Genomic DNA, 19822 nt, shown 5'->3' with positions numbered 1-19822 from the left:
AAGCAGCATGAACATTTCTTTCCAAAATTTCCATCTTCCTTAGGTCGAAAAACAAAAAAAAAACTTCCCATTTACATTTAGACAAACATCACCCCAGAGGAGCTTTACCCCAGTGTTTAGCCTTTAGGACATAATCAACCAATTTGCCCCCCCCCCCCCAAAGATTAACCCTGTAGTGGTTCATTAGAGCTCCATTAGTGCTTCCAACTATAAGATTGACAGTCTCTAGCCAGCTTATGCTCTGCAGTTCTGTGATCTATACGTACAACATATACTGCTCCCCCTGTGTATCACCCAAGCTGTGAGTCAAAAATACCTCCCTTTCACCCATATAGTTGACCTCACAATGGCCGCTCACTCCTACAGCCTACACGCACACTAAGCCTTTTGGAATGGTAAACCTTGCATTCCCAACAACAAATACATTTTAGCTGGGCACAGTCATACTACCACTGATAGTAATGAAAATGTGTATCCATGGGAGTCAGTCAAGCACAAACAAAAGCTGTAGACAGTTTCACCAACACTACCCTACTTACATGCTGTGAATCTCAAGCCTTTGCTGAATGGAATCCAGCTAAAGCAAGATAACTCACTAGGTTCCAGAACCAGTGGAACTGCTCTAAAGTACATTTCAAAGCTTTTTACTAGCTTTTTCATCCAGTGACAGTCTGAGCAAAATTATGGAAAAGGAAAGAAATTAATCTCTATACTTTTTTTTTCAAGGAAGCAATAATCTTTTCCAAAGGCTTAATGTTCACAGCTGACAAGATGCCACTCAATATTCTGAGAAGACTACTTGTGAAGACAGAAAGCATATCTGCAAATGCAACCTGTTTCCCTACCCATCCATAAAATGAAAATATAGTCATCTGACGTGGTCCAAGGAAGTTATAGTACTACTCTACATGGCCCTTATAAGAGCTTTCAATGAATACAATGCCCCTGCTGGCATGTATCTAACCAGACACCTGCAACAGTTGGAATGGCAACAAAGGTTTCTCACCAAGAGAATTCAGGGCATGAATGCCCTGCCCTACACTGATCGCCCAAATGTTCTATCTCTATATTCAGTTTTATACAGGATACTGAGAGGGGATCTTTTCCTGGCTTACAGACTTCCTCAATCCCAGCCCTGATGGATCTGTTGCACATATGCAAAACAAACAGCACCAGAAACACTAGGCTTAGGGATCTGAAGAGACAGATGCAAGTCCCAAAGGATCCCTGCACTATAGAATAGGTTATCTACCCATGTAAAACAGAGTTCATCCCTGGCCCTATTCAAACAAAACCTTGATAACTGAATGGTAGATCATAAATTTACCCCTAAGCTTGAGCCCATGTGCCTTATGGATGGAGGCAATCAATAAAACAAAAGTATTATCCTAACTAACACCCCACACCTTCAAATCCTCAGTTACCTCCCTACTAACATGCCAGCCCCCATAGATGTCCATGATACTTGGGACTCAAATGGTTTGGGGTACACAGCTAGGCTTATAAAGGCTCTAGTAGTCGTAAGCCTAGTGACAAGCTATGAATCTATGTGAACCCCCTATGCTTCAGACAGTGAAAGAGCAAATCAACACACTCATAGGTTTGATTGTGAGGAATGTTAAATAAATATTTACCACACTGTTTTCAGCCCCAATATAATCTAGTGTAAGTTATCTTGTGTGCATTCATATGAGTAGAGGTGGTTTCTGACTATGTTGGGTACAGAGTATTAGTTGAGGATGGGGACCCTCTGCTAAGCCTGTTTTAAACTTCCACTACACAAAATCCTTTACTACCAAACTCTGTGCATATTTAAATAGTTGCATAGACATTTCTGTCCCCCTCAGAAATAAATACAACACCAAATTAAAAAATAAACCCCTGTGGTGGAACCCTAATATAAACAGTATTATAAAAGAAAAAAAAAATACTCATTGTATGCAAAAATGAATTGAACTTTCAGAAAAGCCAAAACACTTTTCCTAAAGTTGTATAACAAAATGAAGAAAAACATGGCTAAAACTGGTAAATGGAATGCCCAACAAGGCAAATCTATGTGCTGATAAATGTAGCTGAAATCCCCCCCTCCTTTCCCCATAACCTCTCAGGAGATATAATCAGTCATAACTCCCTGGCTATCACTAGTAAACAAGTGTTCAGTACACTGACCAAGACATTGAATACTGCATTGATGCACCCTAATAATATCCTGAGATGCTTCCTGAATAGCATGAAAAGTGACGTATTAAGTCCATTAAAATCACTGTTCAACCTTCGCCTCCTGAGTAATTGGCTTCATGCCTAGCAAATGGAGGACTGCAAGTGTTACCCTTCTGCCCAAAGCTGGGTCTACCTACTGACCTGGGTAACTATAGATCCATAAGTTTGTCAAGGCTGGAATGTAAAGTCATGGAAAGAATTATTGTGAATATTATAAATTAGGACTTAATAAAGGACTTTTGAATGGAAACTATCTACCCTGCTTGGATTACTTTTGAATACTTAGTAATTCTATATAATGTGCCTTCGTTGAAGGTTGGGCATCGAGCTGGCACCTCGGCACCGTAAAAATCTACCACCAATCATTAGCGGACCGGAGTTCCGCTGTGGCACCCCCTAACTGGGAAAAGCCAGAAGAAGAAGAAGTAATTCTATATAATATTTCAAATTATATATTTATTATAATTTTTTTTTTATTTAGGACGAGTTTAATTTCGCTACTTCTACTACCATTATCTGATCTGATACAGTGATTAAATATATATATATATATATATATATATATATAGAGAGAGAGAGAGAGAGAGATAGATAGATATGGATTGAAAATCTTCCACACAGACAAGTTTCTTTCACTGTTTTGAATATTATAAATAAAGACATAAGAGACCTTCAGATTTTGGATCCAGCACAGTTTGGCTTCATCAAAGCCAGATCGTACCTAGTAAACCTGGTAGACTTTTTTGAGAAAGTCACCAAAGCTGTGGACAAGAGCAAAATGATACACAATGCCTATCTTCACCTGGCCAAAGCATTCAACAGTACTCCCCATTCAGGCATTGTAGATAAAATCATCAAACTAGGAGTAAACCCATATGGATTTGTATTTGTCACAGAGAATACTACTCCTACTGAACAGTTGTTCACTCCACGTAAAGCAGAATACTTCCTTTACTCTCTTCAAATGTAATTTGGACAAATGCATGGGTAACTGCAAATACACTCTCATTTTAACACCACTGACCCTCATAAATAGGGGAAATATGTAATTACACCAACATATACTTGTTTAATCCATCTTTGGATATTTATATCCAATAATTACAATGGGACTGCAAGGCTAGGCTTCTTAAGATCTTCATAGATCAGTAGCTTAGTAGGTACCTTTGTTCATCATGTTGCTACAATGGTCATGAAATCCTTTTGTTCATCGTGTTGCTATAATGGTCATGAAATCCCATAGTTCATCATGTTGATACAATGGTCACAAAATCCTTCTATCTGGAACAGCTAACTACAAAGTGTATTTCCTTTAGATATAAGGAAGCCCTTACCTCTCAATATTCTGCACTAATCAGACCTAAAAGGTTTCTGAAAAAAAGATCATTGGCCTAAAAGATCTGATCTAGCACGAGAGATGAGCCAGCTAGTTATCTTAAATTATGGCTTAAAATGCAAACGTAGAGATACATTTTAAATATTGATCTTATATATAAACTAAGGCATTGATGGCGATTCCCTGCTGGGTGAGGAAAGTAAACCTATATGTTTTTGTCTGTGACTGATAGAGCTGCTTTCTGTTTTACCTGCTCCATTTTGTTTTCTGTTCTAAGAAACTTGCTTGGTCTGGTGTTTATGTTCTGTGTGAGAGACAGACACTTAATTATCTAGGCTGCACATTTCACATTTTTTTTTTTGCATTAGTTAAATTATTTATTGAGTTATACTTCAGTAGACAGTGAATTTCTGGGCCTGTGTCTTTTTCTGAAAAGATTTCAAGCCTGCATAAACTAAAAGCACTGCTGGTAATACCCTGCTAGTTTTCCCAGCCACCCTCTCGTTTGTTGATCTGCTTTTTAAACCTGGTGATTTTAAGCTGCCCACCCCTACCGTAAATCAAGCTTAATAAGCTCCTTCCTTTCTACACTATTGTTGATGGCTTGAATTATTTATTTGTTTTTTCTTTGTACTTATATTGAAAAAGTGCATTTTACCTCTCATTGTCTGTTCTACTGATTTACTTGCTCTGAATTCATCTTCTAGCTAGCTGTTGGATAAATTAGTGTATTGTTACACTCTAGCAAGCACTAATTATTTACATCAAAAATGTCAGTGGGTTTTCCATGTATTGCACTGGGAGACAGCCTGATCTGTTTAGGTAGGGGAAACACTTGACATTTTTGCATATAGTTTTATTGGCTAGAGGGCTTATTAATTCAGCTTATCTTCTTTCTAGTGCCTTTATAAATTCTGTACAGTTGAGTGGCTTTTGGCTCATTCATACAAAGCAAAGTACTTTTATTGAACAATCACACTTGTATAACCTGTTTAAAGTACACTGCTGTATCCATATTTTTAAGTTTGTTTGTGGTAACATTTCATATAAGTTTTTATCTGGTCTATCTGAGCTGGAAAGCACACAAAAAGTCTCTAAGTATTTTTTGCACTTCTCTTATATACTGTGACTGTACTTCAGCAGTTTCAAAAAACTGCACTGTCTGCTAGTGCTTTAAGTAGTTAATTGTACTGTATTACCTTGTATCTTTTAGTTGTAGGTTTTGTGTGTGGTCTTGTTACACTTGGACTCCAAACCAGATATTCTACATTAAGAAGGTGTTTTTTGCCTCTTGTGTCAGACGTATGCTGATCTAATCTGTCTGAGTTGAGGATTGCTGGTGGAAGGCTTATTGTATGCTTTCCTGATTGGTAGTTAGCTTAAAATTTGTTTCTCTTTGCTTATATTTAAGTCTTGCATTTGCATAGGCTTTGGCATAGATACACACAGCTGCTCGTCATTTGGTGACTCTGCTACTGATTGCTGAGTATCTGCTTTCACCTTGAAAAATCCACTACTGAAAAGATAAAAATAAGTATATTTTTGCACTTCTCTTATATACTGTGACTGTACTTCAGCAGTTTCATAAGCTATTTCCATTTTTCCACTTTATAGCAAAAAAAATGTACTGTTCACTGCTGCTTTAAGTAGTTAATTGCACTGTATTACATTGTATTTGATTGTTGTAGGCAGTTTATGTGGGCTTGTTATACTTGGGATCCAAACCAGCTATACTACATTAAGAAAGTGATTTTCTGCACCCTTGTGACAGAAGTGTGCTGATCTAAACTATCTGAGTAGGGGATTGCTGGTGAAAGGCTTATTGTGTGTTTTCTTGATTGGTAGTTAGCTTAAAACATGTTTCTCTTTGTTCGTATTTATGCCTCATATTTATGGGGTGCTGTTCTTCACTCAGTGGCAGTTATTAGTGTCCTGTATAGAAGCAAAAGCCTAGAAACTCAGTTTTTCTGAAAACAGCTATCAGTGAAACTCTTCCAAGCTTTTCTGTTGCTCTAGGAGCAGCTCAGTTGCGCACTGAGGAGTACTACCTTATTGAGCAACCTTAGCCTACACAAAGTATAGGTCCCTCTTATAGTCTCGGCATTACTAGCACAGTCCTCTCAAATTAACCCATTCCCTAATAAAACATACAGTAAGAGTCTGCTGTCATTCATGGGCAGTTTCCCATCATCTCTCTGACCAGCTTGACAGACATGGACATCCTGAAGCAATGTAGCAGTTGTCTCATGTACACTGAAAACAACTTACTCCTGAAACAAATACTTTATGTGAGAGATGTAGTTACACTTTGAAACTGGATGCAGGACTCCCACATAAGGACAAACTGAATGCCAAACAGGTTGTCAACACACACACACACACACACACACACACACACACACACACACACACACACACACTCACTAAATAAGGACATGACACATAAACTCACATATGCGGAGATACTCACTAGTAACTTACCAGAAGGTCAGAGGCCTCCCAAATGGAAATCACTAATACACATAACAATGCAAAAAGCAACCACAACACATAATAACACACACCAGTGTGTCAACAAATAAGCCCATAAAGTGTAACACACACAGATGTTCCCCTCACCAGGCTCATTAAGGCGCAGGTTACAGTTAGTAGCCTGCCAGGTGCCAGAATCCATCAAGTTACTCACGCACTTCAACCACAGGTACTGGTATGACTTACTTTGTCATAGTCCATGTGGAGGGGTGAATGACTTGAGACATAGCTCAGTGGAATATATGAAGAGAGACATAACTGAGCCTCAGATTATGTATCATAGGCAGGTATAAGCCTAGCCTTAAGCAACATTCTACCTTTTCCAAAGATGGTGCCACAATACAAACAAAAAAATGATTGACTTTAAATTGGCTTAGCTTCTGGTGTCAGACCAAGGGGATCCAATATCCGTCAGCCTGGGAAGACATGGTTGACAAGCCATGCTGCTTTCAGAGATGGTCTGCTCCCATCTTCTCTAGACTTTTGGATACTGGCAAAGGCATTAGCTACCCCTGTTGTGTCTTTTTTAGGCAGTGTCAAAATAACAAATCTCCCAACCTAACAAAATCAACTCTAGTTAAACTCAAAGTACTGCTGCTTAATGCTAGGAGTCTAAACAAGAAACTGCATTCCCTGCAAGGACTCCTCACGTTGGAAGATGCTGATGGCTGTGCAGTCACTGACATGGTTCAAAGGCGCAGAAAGCAATGCAGGTCTATAATGCCTTCCATGCATTCAGACCACAAACTGAGTGTGAAAGAACCAAAGGAGAAGGTGTATCCATCTTCATTAAGGAAAAGTACAACTTGAGACTTGTCAAACAGTATGACTCTCTTGAGCTACTCCATGTCCAATTAACTATAGGCAAAGCCAGCTACCACATTGTAGCTAGCTATAGATCTCCCACCATGAAACAAGAAAAGCATACCACAGACTGGACTTACAGGAGTCATTGCCGTACAGCCCAACACCTTACTTGTGTGATTTTAATTTTCCTACCTTTGCCTGGGAAACATACGCAATCATAAACATGCTGCCTCAGAGGTTCTTGGACTTTGTCAATGCAAATGCTCTGGAACAGCTAGTCAGTACACCCACAAAGAGGCTCAAATGTCCTGGTTAAAGTACTCACTAACATGGGAGATCATTACACCCCCCCCCCATGTGATGTCCTCTCTGGTAAGATCGGACCATAAATTAGTCTCGTTCAGTGTAATTATAAGACCAGATACTCTATCAACCTCAAAAACTCTTAAGACTTTTTCTGAGACAAATTACCTCCTACTAAGTGATGGTATAAGAAGTTTCAAAGCCCCCTTAAATGCACATAACATGGACTCCTATACAGAGGTGTACACCAATGCCCTATATAACCACTTAAGCAGTTGTATAAAATCAGCTGTACCTGACCAGATTAAAAGCAGGTCTTGCTGAAAAAAGCCACAATGGAGAACACCTAGTATAAACAGGCTATACAACAAGACAAAAAACTAATGTCCAAGAACAACAGGGAACTGACTCAGCAGAGTGAGGAGTCCCTGTCTAGCTTAAACAAACAAATTAGAGATCTTGTCAAGTCCTCCAAAGCTAATTACAAAGCATAAATTACCTCCCTAGCTAAAGATAATCACAAGGCATTCTTTAACTACATCCAAAATCTAAAATGGAATACCCAGCTATGTACTGAACAGTTTGTGGATGGCACCACCCATACTCAACCAGAGGTAATAGCCAACCTGCTAGCTGACAGATTTGGAGCAAACCTCACCATTCTGTTCCATCCAGTCATCCCCCAAAATATACCTGTCACCACTCCTCAGCTTATTATCACAAGAGAACAGGTCATCTCAGTGCTCTCCAAAGCCAAAAACACAGCATCAGTGGGAGCAGACAACATTCCAGGCTGCCTTTTAAGCAACTTAAAACATGACCTAGCAGATCCACTTGGATCCTTGTTTAACTACAACCTATGAACTGGCTGTGTTCCAGTGGAATGGAGAACAGCAACAGTAATCCCTCTGCACAAAGGGGACCATCAACTGACCCTGGGAATTATAGGTCCATAAGCTTGACTAGCCTCATCTGCAAGCTCATGGAAAGAAATGTTATGGGCCTTATTAACAAGGACAAAAGTAATCTCCAGACTGCACTCCACCCAGTTCAGATTTGTTAAACACGGTTGATTTCTTTGAGTATGTCACCAAGGCCCTGGAAGAAGGAAAGACAGTGCATGCTGGCTACCTTGACCGAGCTAAGGCATATGATACAATCCTCCACTCAGGTACTACAGAGAAACTCTCCCAAATGAGAATTAACCCCTACATTACCAGATGGGTAACCAACTGGCTCACTGACAGGACACAAACTGTCAAAGTGGATGACTTCACCTCTAGCAAAAGACCAGTCACTGGTGGGATACCACAAGGTTCTGTGCTGGGCCCCTTACTGTTCCCAATTTATTTCTCAAAAGTCCAGACAATCTTGGATGGCTTGTGGCTAACCAAGTTCACTGATGATTGCAAATTGGGAGCAATCATTGAGTCCTTCAGTGATGTTAATTTACTTCAGACTGGGATAACCCTGACAAAGAATTGGTGCCAAAACCACAGATTAAAGCTAAATGCAAAAAATGCATTATTATTCTCTTTGGGAGAGCAGACATCTCTGCTAATTACATTTTAGACAGCACCTCCCTAAGTGTAGACCCAGCGGTACGTGATCTGGGTACTCAGGTTGATGCAACCTGAACTTTGACCAGCATGTATCCATAGTAATAAGGAAATCCTTCTATATGGCACATCTTGGAAGCAAAGGCATCACATCTAGATCTAAGGATGTTATAATTCCATTATACTTGGACCTCATCAGGCCAATAATTGAATACAATTCTTTCTTTTGCATGTACCTTACTAGACACTTGCAACAATTGGAGAGATCACAGAGGTTTCTCACCAAGAAATTACAGGATACACAAAACAAGTTTTACGCAGAAAGACTGAAAGCCCTGGCACTGTATTTTGTCTCCTAAAGGTTACCAAGGGGAGACCTGTGCCTGACTTTCAGGGCAGTCTCTGACCCGGCCCTGAGGGAGATGCTACACATTTGTAAATCAAACTGGAAGAGGGTCACTCACTCCAGCCATCTTACCCTAGCCTCTGATAAGTACAGGTCATGCTGGAGAGATAAGATACATATCCCAGATACTGCCACTCCACTTCTCTGGAACAAGCTTTCAGTTCCCATGACCCTCTTCAAATGCAATATAGATCAGTGGGTGGGTGACCTCAAATTTACTCTGGGAGTGGCGCCCATGTCCCTCCTGGACAGAGAAAGTCATTATTAACTACAATGTCACTAACCTCTGCAAACTTCACTCGCCTAACCACTGACAATTGGGGCAACTTGGGATAAATATGGTTAGGCTTGTAAGGATCTAGTGCTGTTAGCCTAGTAACCTTTTATGAACCTATATAGAAAGTTGCTGGAATAACATACTTTGTAATAGTATGCATTATCTGAAGTATATGACATCTGAAAATTAAATGTACTTTATTTAGTGATAGCAGTCTACAATAAATTAGCCAGAAAACCACAAACTTTAAGAAAAACATATCAGAAATATAATACACAGTGACATTCTACAAATTCAGGATCTGTGGGAGCTATGGGACAAAGGAAAACAAATGGAGGACAAATGTGCAATATTGGGAAGAGATAAATGAGCCACAGGACAAACTAAAGAACAGAAAAATCACAAAACTGGAAAGAAATGCGATGGGATTAAACTTTGTGGATTACTAGCTTATCTGATCGCATTTCTTTCCAATTTCATGATTTTCTGTTATTGGGAACAAATGTTAAATAGGGACCATATGTACTACACTTGCTAGGACTACAGGTTTTGCGTTAGCATATGTTTTTTGAGGGATATGAACTCTGATGCGCTTTTGTCTGTCATTATTTAGTCAGTAGTTCAATCCTGAGCATTTTGCCAGAAAACCACACATTTTACAAACAGACCAAAAATATGAGACAAAATCTTAGACAGTTGAAAGCTATAGGACAAAACCCAAAAAGTAATATAGAGCAAAGTTTCAAAATCAAGAGACATTTTGAATAGTGTGCTTATCTTACAGTATGTAACAATTTTCAATGAAACATTTCTTAAAGGTACTGCACACACATACTATTCTACAGTTATGAACTCTGAAACTCAAATACCTGTGAGAATACTACTATTCCAAACAGGTTGGCAGAAATTTAAAACCATACATTTTTACTAGGAAAAGGACCACATGATGCAAAAAACAAGCATATTGTTCCACTTATTTACTTGCTGCTTTGCCAGATTGTATTAAAATGCCAGCTTTTAAAAATAAATAGTATGACAGAGAGCAACACATTTTACAATGAACATGATGACAAATGTAGCATACTGCCATACGATTTTACTTGCATTAAAACCGCATAAAAAAGACTGTTTACAGTTACATCAGTTACTCTAACCTAACCCCTTACCTGAAAAAAGTTTATCCTGATGTGGCAAAACAAATCCCTATATTTCTTTATTTAAATAATTGCAATGGCCATGTTGTTAAAAAAGAACACATTTCTTATGCTTCTTTAGTATACCAATATTAAAAAAGGTGAAGTATTGCAGTTTTATAGGGAATCCAGAAAGTGGACAAAAATCTGGAGTAGTCCAATGAAACTATTGCTGCTTGACCCAATGAATTTCTCATGACAAAGAGGGGGAAAATGTTTTTTAAATAAAAAAAATAGAGAGTCACAAGCCACACTGCAAGCAAGATTACCTGTATGTGTCAGCAGAAGAACTAGCCAAATCAGTTATAATATTAATAGAGAGAGAAGCTATACTGAATAAAAAAATGTCTTGTGACCAATTCAGCACCACCAACCAGTACAGACTCTACAGAATATTTTAATTCTATAGAAGGCTGCTGGTGCTGAAGCATATTTAAAGTCTTATAAAAACAAAGGGCATCAACACTTCTCCAAATTAGAGGCACATGTGCAGCCGCTGATGTTATAGACACACCCCATCCACTCCCTCAAGAAAGGACCAGAGGATCAGTCACATTTCACACATCTTTCCCTTACCTTCCCAACTGCGTTAACTGAGCAGTTCTCACCCATTAACTCACTAGAGTGAAAAAATGCCAAGCCTGTAAAAGCCTGATGAGGTGCAATTTACTGTGCATTCCCAGTCAAGGCATTTGTAAGTTCTACATGACCATTTTATTTTCATTATTTCTCTAACTTTTAGTATTCTCCCTAGGGTCCTGGGTCCTAATGTCTGTCTTCTGCTACCCCCTTCACAAAAATTGTACTGAACTGAGTACAGTTAGTATGCCTCTTGATGTCCTTGACAACTATTATCACTATAAAGAATACTTCTTTCTGATAACATTTCCTATGTAGAAATGTAATAGCTTTTGTGGTCGCGTGGGTTTCCTCCCATGTCCCAAAGACATGCTGTAGGTGGATTGAACACTCTAAATTGGCCCTAGGCGTGAGTGTGTGCATGTGTGTGTGCCTTCTGTGGAAGGTTGGGTGCCGAGCTGGCAACTCGACACCATAAAACTCCACTACCAATCATGAGCGGACAGGTGATTCGCTGTGGCGACCCCTAACCGAGAAAAGCTGAAAGAAGAAGAAGATTGTTCACAAAATGTTTGCATTTATTTATCTTATGTTTTTTAAGTTTATTTTTCAGAAAATGCACTGAAATGCAAAAGGTATGACATTCTGCACCGCATAAGTGTTAATGAGTTAAGTAAATTAGAGTAACATTTAGAGACTGACCCTAATTGTGGGGCTTTGTCCCACCATCATTTTTGGTTTTGTCCAGAATTCTGGAGCAAAGAATTTGAGAGGTATAACTAAAAGTGAAGCTGTTATATCCAGCAAACATATTTTTAAAATATAATCCAGACAAATCTGAAGTCCCAGTTTAAGAAAGCAGGTAATGTGATAAGGGCTAAAGCAGTACCAAGAAAGAATGCAGTGTTCTGTTGTATCATCCAAATCCTGTAGGACACATTTTATTTAATTTTTCCTGTGTGAGTAGATTCCTTTTATTTTTACAGTAACTGAGTCTAACAGCAGGTTTCAACTACTCAAGAAGTTACCAGAAGTATGAGAAGTAAGCTGGAAGCTGAGAAAGCTGTTACAATTATCATTAGGAGGCATTAAGTTAGGACATTGGACCTCACCATTGAATTCGCATAGCATGTAAAATGGTATTTATTTTATTTATTTAGTCAGTTATGATGGTACCATAGTTTGAAGGCCACTTCTGCCTTAACATTGAAAGATTTTAGTATTTTTTTAAGTTAATTCCATTTGTAAGGGGTGCTGATACCCCTAACCACCACCATTGTCTGTTTGGGCAGGATAAGTGGGATACCAGCTGCACCCTTTACAAACAGAACTAATCCGGAAAAAAATGTTAATTTCCCTGTAAAAAAGAAAAAAAAACAATGTAGCCACTTATCTTATTGTAGGTGATACAAAAATGTCAATTACCGAGAAAATTAGATCTTGTATTACAACATGACTTAGTATTCTGTACCCAAGGTTATGCAAAGTCCAGCTGTATTCTGTACCCATGATTATGCAAGGTTCAGCTGAATGAAAAGAGAGAAAGTGAAAGTGTGGAAAAGAAGAGCATTAAGTAACCCAAAAGAGGGGGAGGTGATGAATACGTTAAACCCATGCTGTTAAGTAAGTGGAAAAGGAATTGGATTAGGCAAATGGGAGTATGATGGAAGGTTACAGGAATAGAGTAAGACACTGCAGGCTGTATAATTACAGGGAGGATCATACTGTATGATTAGAACCAGGAGGGGTAAGCTATAAGTAGAAAATATTTCTTAGGGATAAAATATGCAAACTTTGAAGGAGGAACATAGAAAAAAAATGGATGCATATGACAGCTGATTTGTATGCCTGTTTTGGAGTGGAGAATGTGCAAAGTCTGCACAGGTAGAAGTAACTAGTACACTTTTATACTACTGCTTGAAAGCTTCCTTTAAAGTGAAATTAAATATCTTGCTTCTTTTGGAGGATCTGTTGTAACTCATTTCCAGCTAACCATAGTTCTGTTTACAGATATACCATGTTCCTTTTTTTCTGATCTGATTTAGGAACAAGATGTTTCTTCATACCTTGAAAATTAGTATACATTCACATGATATACTTTGATTCTGACAGCTGGTTTATTTTGTCAGTTTTATTATATTTAAAGGACTACAACAGGATATTCAAGCAGATTGCTCAGCCTGCTGTCTCTTTTAGTCCCTGTTAGTTGATGCAGCCTCAAAAAATCAGAACCGCAGCTTTAAAAAGTAATCCACTCAACTGTTTTACCTCTTAGGCTTACTAACTTACCATACTGTTTTACTTTCACTTTGAAAACCAAGTTGAAAATCCTCTAGCTGGCTCTTAAATGATGATGTCACATCTGCCAGAGCTCTTGCTGTAGTTACAGGGATGTTTCCACCCCCAAAGTGACATAAGTACTGCCTGATTTGCATGCTCTTTTGAAGAGCCAGTGGACCGCCCACATTGTGATGTCAGAGCTGCCTTGCCCAGCCTCCTACAGCCTATAAGGGTGAACAAAAATCTCACGTCTGTTGATTGTCTATAACAGATTTATGTGAAATCTTTTGAAGGAGTTGCCAGTTCTGGGATTTGGGAGGCTGCATTTTTGTAGCCAGTAGTCATTTTATGATAAATCTCTCTATCAAACTATAATGGCAAGTGCTAAGTAACCGTCTTTTCTGGGCATGCATGCATGGCAATAGCTGGGATTGAATCCAAGTTTCCATTTTTGTAGATCAAAGGGGCAAGTGTGTGTTTGTGAATGCAAGCAAGGGGAAAGTGTGCATGTGTATGAATGAAAGCAAGGGGCAAGTGTGTGTGTGTGTGTGTGTGTGTGTGTGTGTGTGTGTGTGTGTGTGTGTGTGTGTGTGTGTGTGTGTGTGCATGTGTGTGTGTGTGTGTGTGTGTGTGTGTGTGTGTGTGTGTGTGTGTGTGTGTGTGTGTGTGTGTGTGTGTGTGTGTGTGTGTGTGTGTGTGTGTGTGTGTGTGTGTGTGTTTATAGTGTATCATGTGTTAGCTATTTAACCAAACAGGAAGGAAAAATAAGTGGAAGTTTGATGCTTTGCAAAGCAGTAATTATTCCCAGTGCTATGAAGCTTGGTTCTAAATTTGACAGGAGGAGTGCAACAAAAAGTCTCCCACTGTAAGGAATAAAAGTCTGTCAAGAAAACAATACATTAGTCTGGTCACCTGCTGTGAGCTGTCAATCTCATGCAGATAATGGGTCAAAATACCCTTAGCTCTTTGACAGCTAGGGAAGGTAGGTGTGAAGGGGAGGGGAGATACCTTGAAGAACTAGAGTTCAGCCTTCACAAAAAAAGTCAAGTTAGTATTTCTAAGAAGAAAGAGCAATAAAATGCACTTTCCAGTTCTGTTCTGTAGCATTTGCACTGCTTGTGTTTTAAGTAGTCATTGAAAAAGGATACAATTTTAACCAAAAGTAGGTGATTATAACACATCACTGAAAGCCTGTAAAATCAGTGCACTGACAGAAGCTTTAGGGAAAATCTGGCAGACATGATGCAATTTTTTGGAGACAAACAATGCATTCTGGGATACTTAGAGGCAGACTGAACAATCAGAATTATTTCAAGATGACAGATCCCATGTGGTCTGAGCCAGAAATTGCTTATAAAAATATCTAAAAAGCTTTAAATAGTCCCAGAGTGGTGTTAAAATGTAGGAAGCACCATATCATGATGAAATAAACATGTTTTTTGAGTCTATGGGAGCGGTTCTCCTTTAAACATGCAAGACATTATACTTACAAAGTATCTAGAAATTCCACCAGGGTAAGGTAGTTATATGCGGATGAGAAAAAATTTACTGTAGTCATTATTCTGGTCTGTCATTTTAGGACTAATGTAATTTGTGTAATACAAACTGGAATACTCTACTGTGGCTAGTGTTTATGTGGAAAAATAAATATGGTACTGTGGATATTTGTTTTATAAACAGACATTGGAGCTATACACAGCAAAATTACTATAACAACTGGATGGGGCTGCCTGTGGACAAAAGTAACTTACTTTCTTGTTTACTCAGTTTAAACAATTTTATACAGGGCAAATAAGCATTTGTGTGAAATTAGTTGAAATAATTTACTGTAGCAACTGTGTGTTTGACAAAAACCTGAACAATATTACTGTGCCCATAGTTGCTATTATTTCTTTTTACAACTGTCAGACATATATAATGAATACATTCAATGATGAGGCTATAATTCCTGGGCACTGGGGCTGTCTCTGGATGAAAATTGCAGACTGCTTTCATTTCTTCATTATTTTGGACTGGCTTAGCAGGACTAATGTGTTTCTGTGAAGCAAGTTGGAATCCTGTAGTGTAGTTATTGTTTGCATGAAACAAAGTTCAAACATTCCTATGGTCATTATATTTATCACAATCAGATGTCTGATGTGTACTTAAGTAGACAACAGGCTATAACTACTGGATGGTGATGGTAGGCTGTTTGTGGATGAAAGTAATAACCTCTTGTCACTTTTTCAACTTTTAGCAGTCAATCTGAATGTGAAGGAGACAGAACTTGTTTACATGTTGGTGAAGTATATTAGAATACCTTTATGGGGATAATGTGCATATTTTTGAAACAAAATTGAAATAAATTATTTTAGACATTATTATTTTTGTTTGCAGAAATCAAACATGAGAGGTGCAGACAATCAATAGTTTGGCTATAATTACATGGTACAAGGTCTGCCTGTGGATAAAAATCATGCTGTCATGATCAGGACTGGTGTGTATTTCTGTGAAGCAAGTGGGAATACTTTACTGTATATATTTTTATCACAGACATCTGAGTGTACACAGCTGTGTAACTATAACTGGTAAGCATGGACATTGGTGGATTATAATGACAGCAGTTCTAGTTTATATATGATGCGTTATTTCAAAAGCTGCATATGTACAATATTGTTTTAAAACATTCTGTATTGTGATTGGTTACTTGGGGTCTGGAGCATTTGTAAAAGGCTCATTGGACCATTACATTTAATGAGTTAACACTTTAGTAAACAGATGATTACTCTGTAATGCTAAAAATCATTAAGGTTAACCACAGCATCTAATCAGAAGAATTTAAGCATTCACAAATAGAAAAAAAACAACTATTTCATTTCATTGACATACACACACTAGTCCTGTGCAGATAAATGTTATTTATCATAAGCTATGCTCTAGAAGCCCCTTCTCCTTTATTTTAGTCAGCACAGTGTTCTTGGAGCAGGAAGCAAGCATTAATTTTAGACTACATTTTTTAACAATTAACAGTTCATTTTAATATTTAGCTATTAACAGTTCATACTCATTTGTCTAAAACTTTATTTCCAAAGAAGAAAATTTTTTTTCTGAATTTATTTTCAGTATGTTATTGTTAAATTCAGACAGGCATAACTAAAAAGGTTACCACAGTAACTAATCAAGGAGAGTTTCTCTAAATCTTCATCTGAAATTCCATCAGTCATACAAAGTACGCCCACCCCCAAAGAGATGTAACCTGCCCTGGATAGCAAGATCTTCACATTTAGTTACAGTTAATTAGTTTTTGGTTAGAATGCCCTGTGCATAGGAGTGCCAGAAGGTTTCCCCTTAGTTAGTTTTTAATGACTGATGGAAATAGTCAAGCTGACTGTGGAAATTACTTTTCAGCCATCAGCTGTATTCCCTAGGTTAAGTATACTGGACACCCAAAAAGTCATGTGAATAAAATCTATAGTGTACTTAAGAAATTCACATCTAAAACTTTACTGGCCATGTTCAAGAGTTATATTTTCAAATATGAATCTTTTGAAAACATACTCAAAAGTCTGCCTTCAGACATTTTAGAGCATTAAAATCATGTTTGTTCTAAAGACTTATGAAAGGACAGAGTTGGTAATAAGTAGTTAGTTCTGTTGCTGTAAGGCTGAAAGGTAGTTGATAAAGGGTCTATATTGGATAATCAAATGCTTAAAAGATTGATCAGTAAAGATTCAGTGTGCTACAGTGCAGAAATGGAAAATTTCCCATTTCCTACACTGTAACCCGATCTTGGAGTTGGTATATTTAAGTAGCAGTGGGTGGGGGGGTGCAGGGGGGCTTGACCCCCTGCTTACACCCTTTAGTTTTTCTTTTTCTCTTTTTTTTTTTAATTTTTATGTATACTTGAACTTTTGAAAGTTCGATCACTAAAGTTTGATATTTAGTGATTCGAACTTTTAAGCGTTCGAATATCTAATATAGACCCTTGATAAATGGCTTTTTTCAGTGGGTTTGTATTCATTTGCTGTAAGGACATATTTTCCTTGGCAAAATCGTTCAATATTAAAGCAATTCACATAACTTCAGGCAGATTGTTATCAAATACATAAAATAAAACAGAACCACCACGCTTAAGGAAAAACTTTAAAACTTTAATATAAAGTTTTTCCTTTAGCCGTGGTGATTCTGTTCATTTTTTTATAAATTTTAAGTATTTGTGTTTCTGTACCATTTAACAGAATCATTTCCAGGATCTGTTTTTTATCTACATTGCAGATTATCGACCCTAACTGTGTGAATACAAAGGATTTCCACAGTTGCATGCTGTAGTAAATTAAACAGTATTGCTTTTGTAAGATCGCATGCTTATGTATTTGATATTGCATTAAATTAGACTTTGCTTCATCACTGAATCTGTATTGTAATATGAGGTTGTATAACTCAGGAAAGAGGGAAAATGCATTTTTTGTTTATTTTAATTTTCCCCGTTTCTCTGAATTTGACTGACCTTAGAAGTTGTATATTTAGAGACTAGCAGTACAGGGAGAGACAACTCTCCTGAAAAATAATTCTTTTATAGCATTTTTGTGCCATTGAATTATTAGCTGGATTTAAGGCCTTGCTGTTTTTAGATATTTCATTTATAATGTTTTGCTTGTAATAAATATTGTATATTGTGTTGCAGGCTTTTCAAATGTGATTAGTTGAGCTTGTGAATTTGCTATTTTTAGCTATTTCATTTGCAATGTTTTGCATCTTGAATGTGAGAGAGGGAATATTTCATTGCAAGTCCAAATGCCCCAACTCCTCACAAAATTATTTTGTTTAGCTGTATTTATTTATGTTTGTTGAAATTTTCTTTGGATTCTGCATTTGCTTTCTCTTGATCTATCTTCTGTTTGAAACTTTAGTGTAGTAGTTAAAAGTCAGCCTATTTTCCTGTTAAAAATTGATGGCAGATTATATTCAGATATTAATTATTAATTTTGTTTCATTGATATGATATACTTTGCAGTTTGTTAACTGGATAAGTGAACTGATCTGTTGATTCTTTCTGGTCATGATGAAACCATAAATTAAGTACTTGCATATGAGATAATATTACAGTAAATAAAAGAGAGAAAAATTAAAGTTGGCAATGCCCTAGATGCACTACAAACATAAAAGACACGGACAATGCTATTATATATACAGCTGACGCACATAAGCCAAAACATTATTTATACAGAAAATTACAATCAAACAATTTTTGGTCTAAGAGAGTTGAAGCTTAATGTTGCATTAGCCTGTATCTCTAAAGCAGCTGCACTTGTCTTCCTTGAATACATGATCACTTAAAGTTATACTGAAGCTTTGTGCTATGTGACTATTTTTAACTTTATTAGGAAGATTGTTTCAGATTTCTTGGGCAATACACACACACACACACACACACACACACACACACACACACACACACATGTATGTCACCTTTATGCTGGTAGTATAGTACAAAACATGTTAAAGAACTGTAACCATAAAAGCACAGCAACTTACCATAGGAAATGCTTTTGTGACAAGCAGCATTCTGTCTGTCTTCTGCAGATAAGCTTTCATCTAAGACTTGTTTCATTTTTGTGCATTCACCTAGAATTGAAGTTGGTTGCTGAAGTATTATTTGTGATACATAAATGATCAACAGATAACATTTTCTGCTGGCAAATCAGTAAGAACAACAGTTCATATCTATGTGGTTTTAAAACACAAAAGACAACTGAGAAAAAGATGTGTAACAGTCTTTTAAACCAATGTGCATACATGTATTACAAATACAAGTTCAATAACTTTGTTCATTGAGGACAGGTAAACTTCAAATGCTTAAGCAAACCAAACATATTTCATTTCTTCTATGATATGGGAGCTGAGATATTTATAAGAAATTTAAATAAGAAATCACAGGCTTCATTTCCATTCCTTTCTCTTGGTACTCCATGTGACAAGCAGCAAATAATGTGATCATATTCTATTTCAGATCTGCAAGCAGTGCAATCCAAACTGATCCAAGGACCCCCTACCCAAGCTGATATCAAATGACACTTAAAATACCACTATTTCTGTCAACTACATAATGAAACAGTTAATGTTACCATATTCTATGCTATCATAAGTATTTATTCCAAGATGACAACAATCTACATCTAGCACTTGCATTAATAACTGTATCAATGATTTGCATCAGTGCCTTTACTTTTCACCCTATGCCAATTTATAACCAAATGGGTTATGTTATTTTGAGCACAAAAAATGGAAACTGGGTAGGCTTAAAATAGTAATTCCCAAGAACAGCAAGCAACCAGGTAGCAAAGCACCAAA

The 19822-nt window shown here is 37.4% G+C and overlaps 1 protein-coding gene across 1 annotated transcript in view; it reads right to left on the bottom strand.

Annotated features, from left to right (window-relative positions):
• Nucleotides 1-19822, bottom strand: part of C5 (complement C5) — a 1726304-nt gene that overhangs the window by 209426 nt on the left and 1497056 nt on the right. The window contains exon 38 of the mRNA XM_044057986.1: nucleotides 19007-19096. Coding sequence (XP_043913921.1) covers nucleotides 19007-19096 — 90 coding nt within the window. The remainder of the gene's footprint in view (nucleotides 1-19006; nucleotides 19097-19822) is intronic.

Source organism: Protopterus annectens, chromosome 16.part0 (genome assembly GCF_019279795.1).
Source record: "Protopterus annectens isolate FY-2018-M chromosome 16.part0, PAN1.0, whole genome shotgun sequence".
Taxonomy (NCBI): Eukaryota; Metazoa; Chordata; order Ceratodontiformes; family Protopteridae; genus Protopterus; species Protopterus annectens.
The sequence above is the reverse complement of the archived record's forward strand: the minus strand, read 5'-3'. Positions and strand labels throughout refer to the sequence as shown.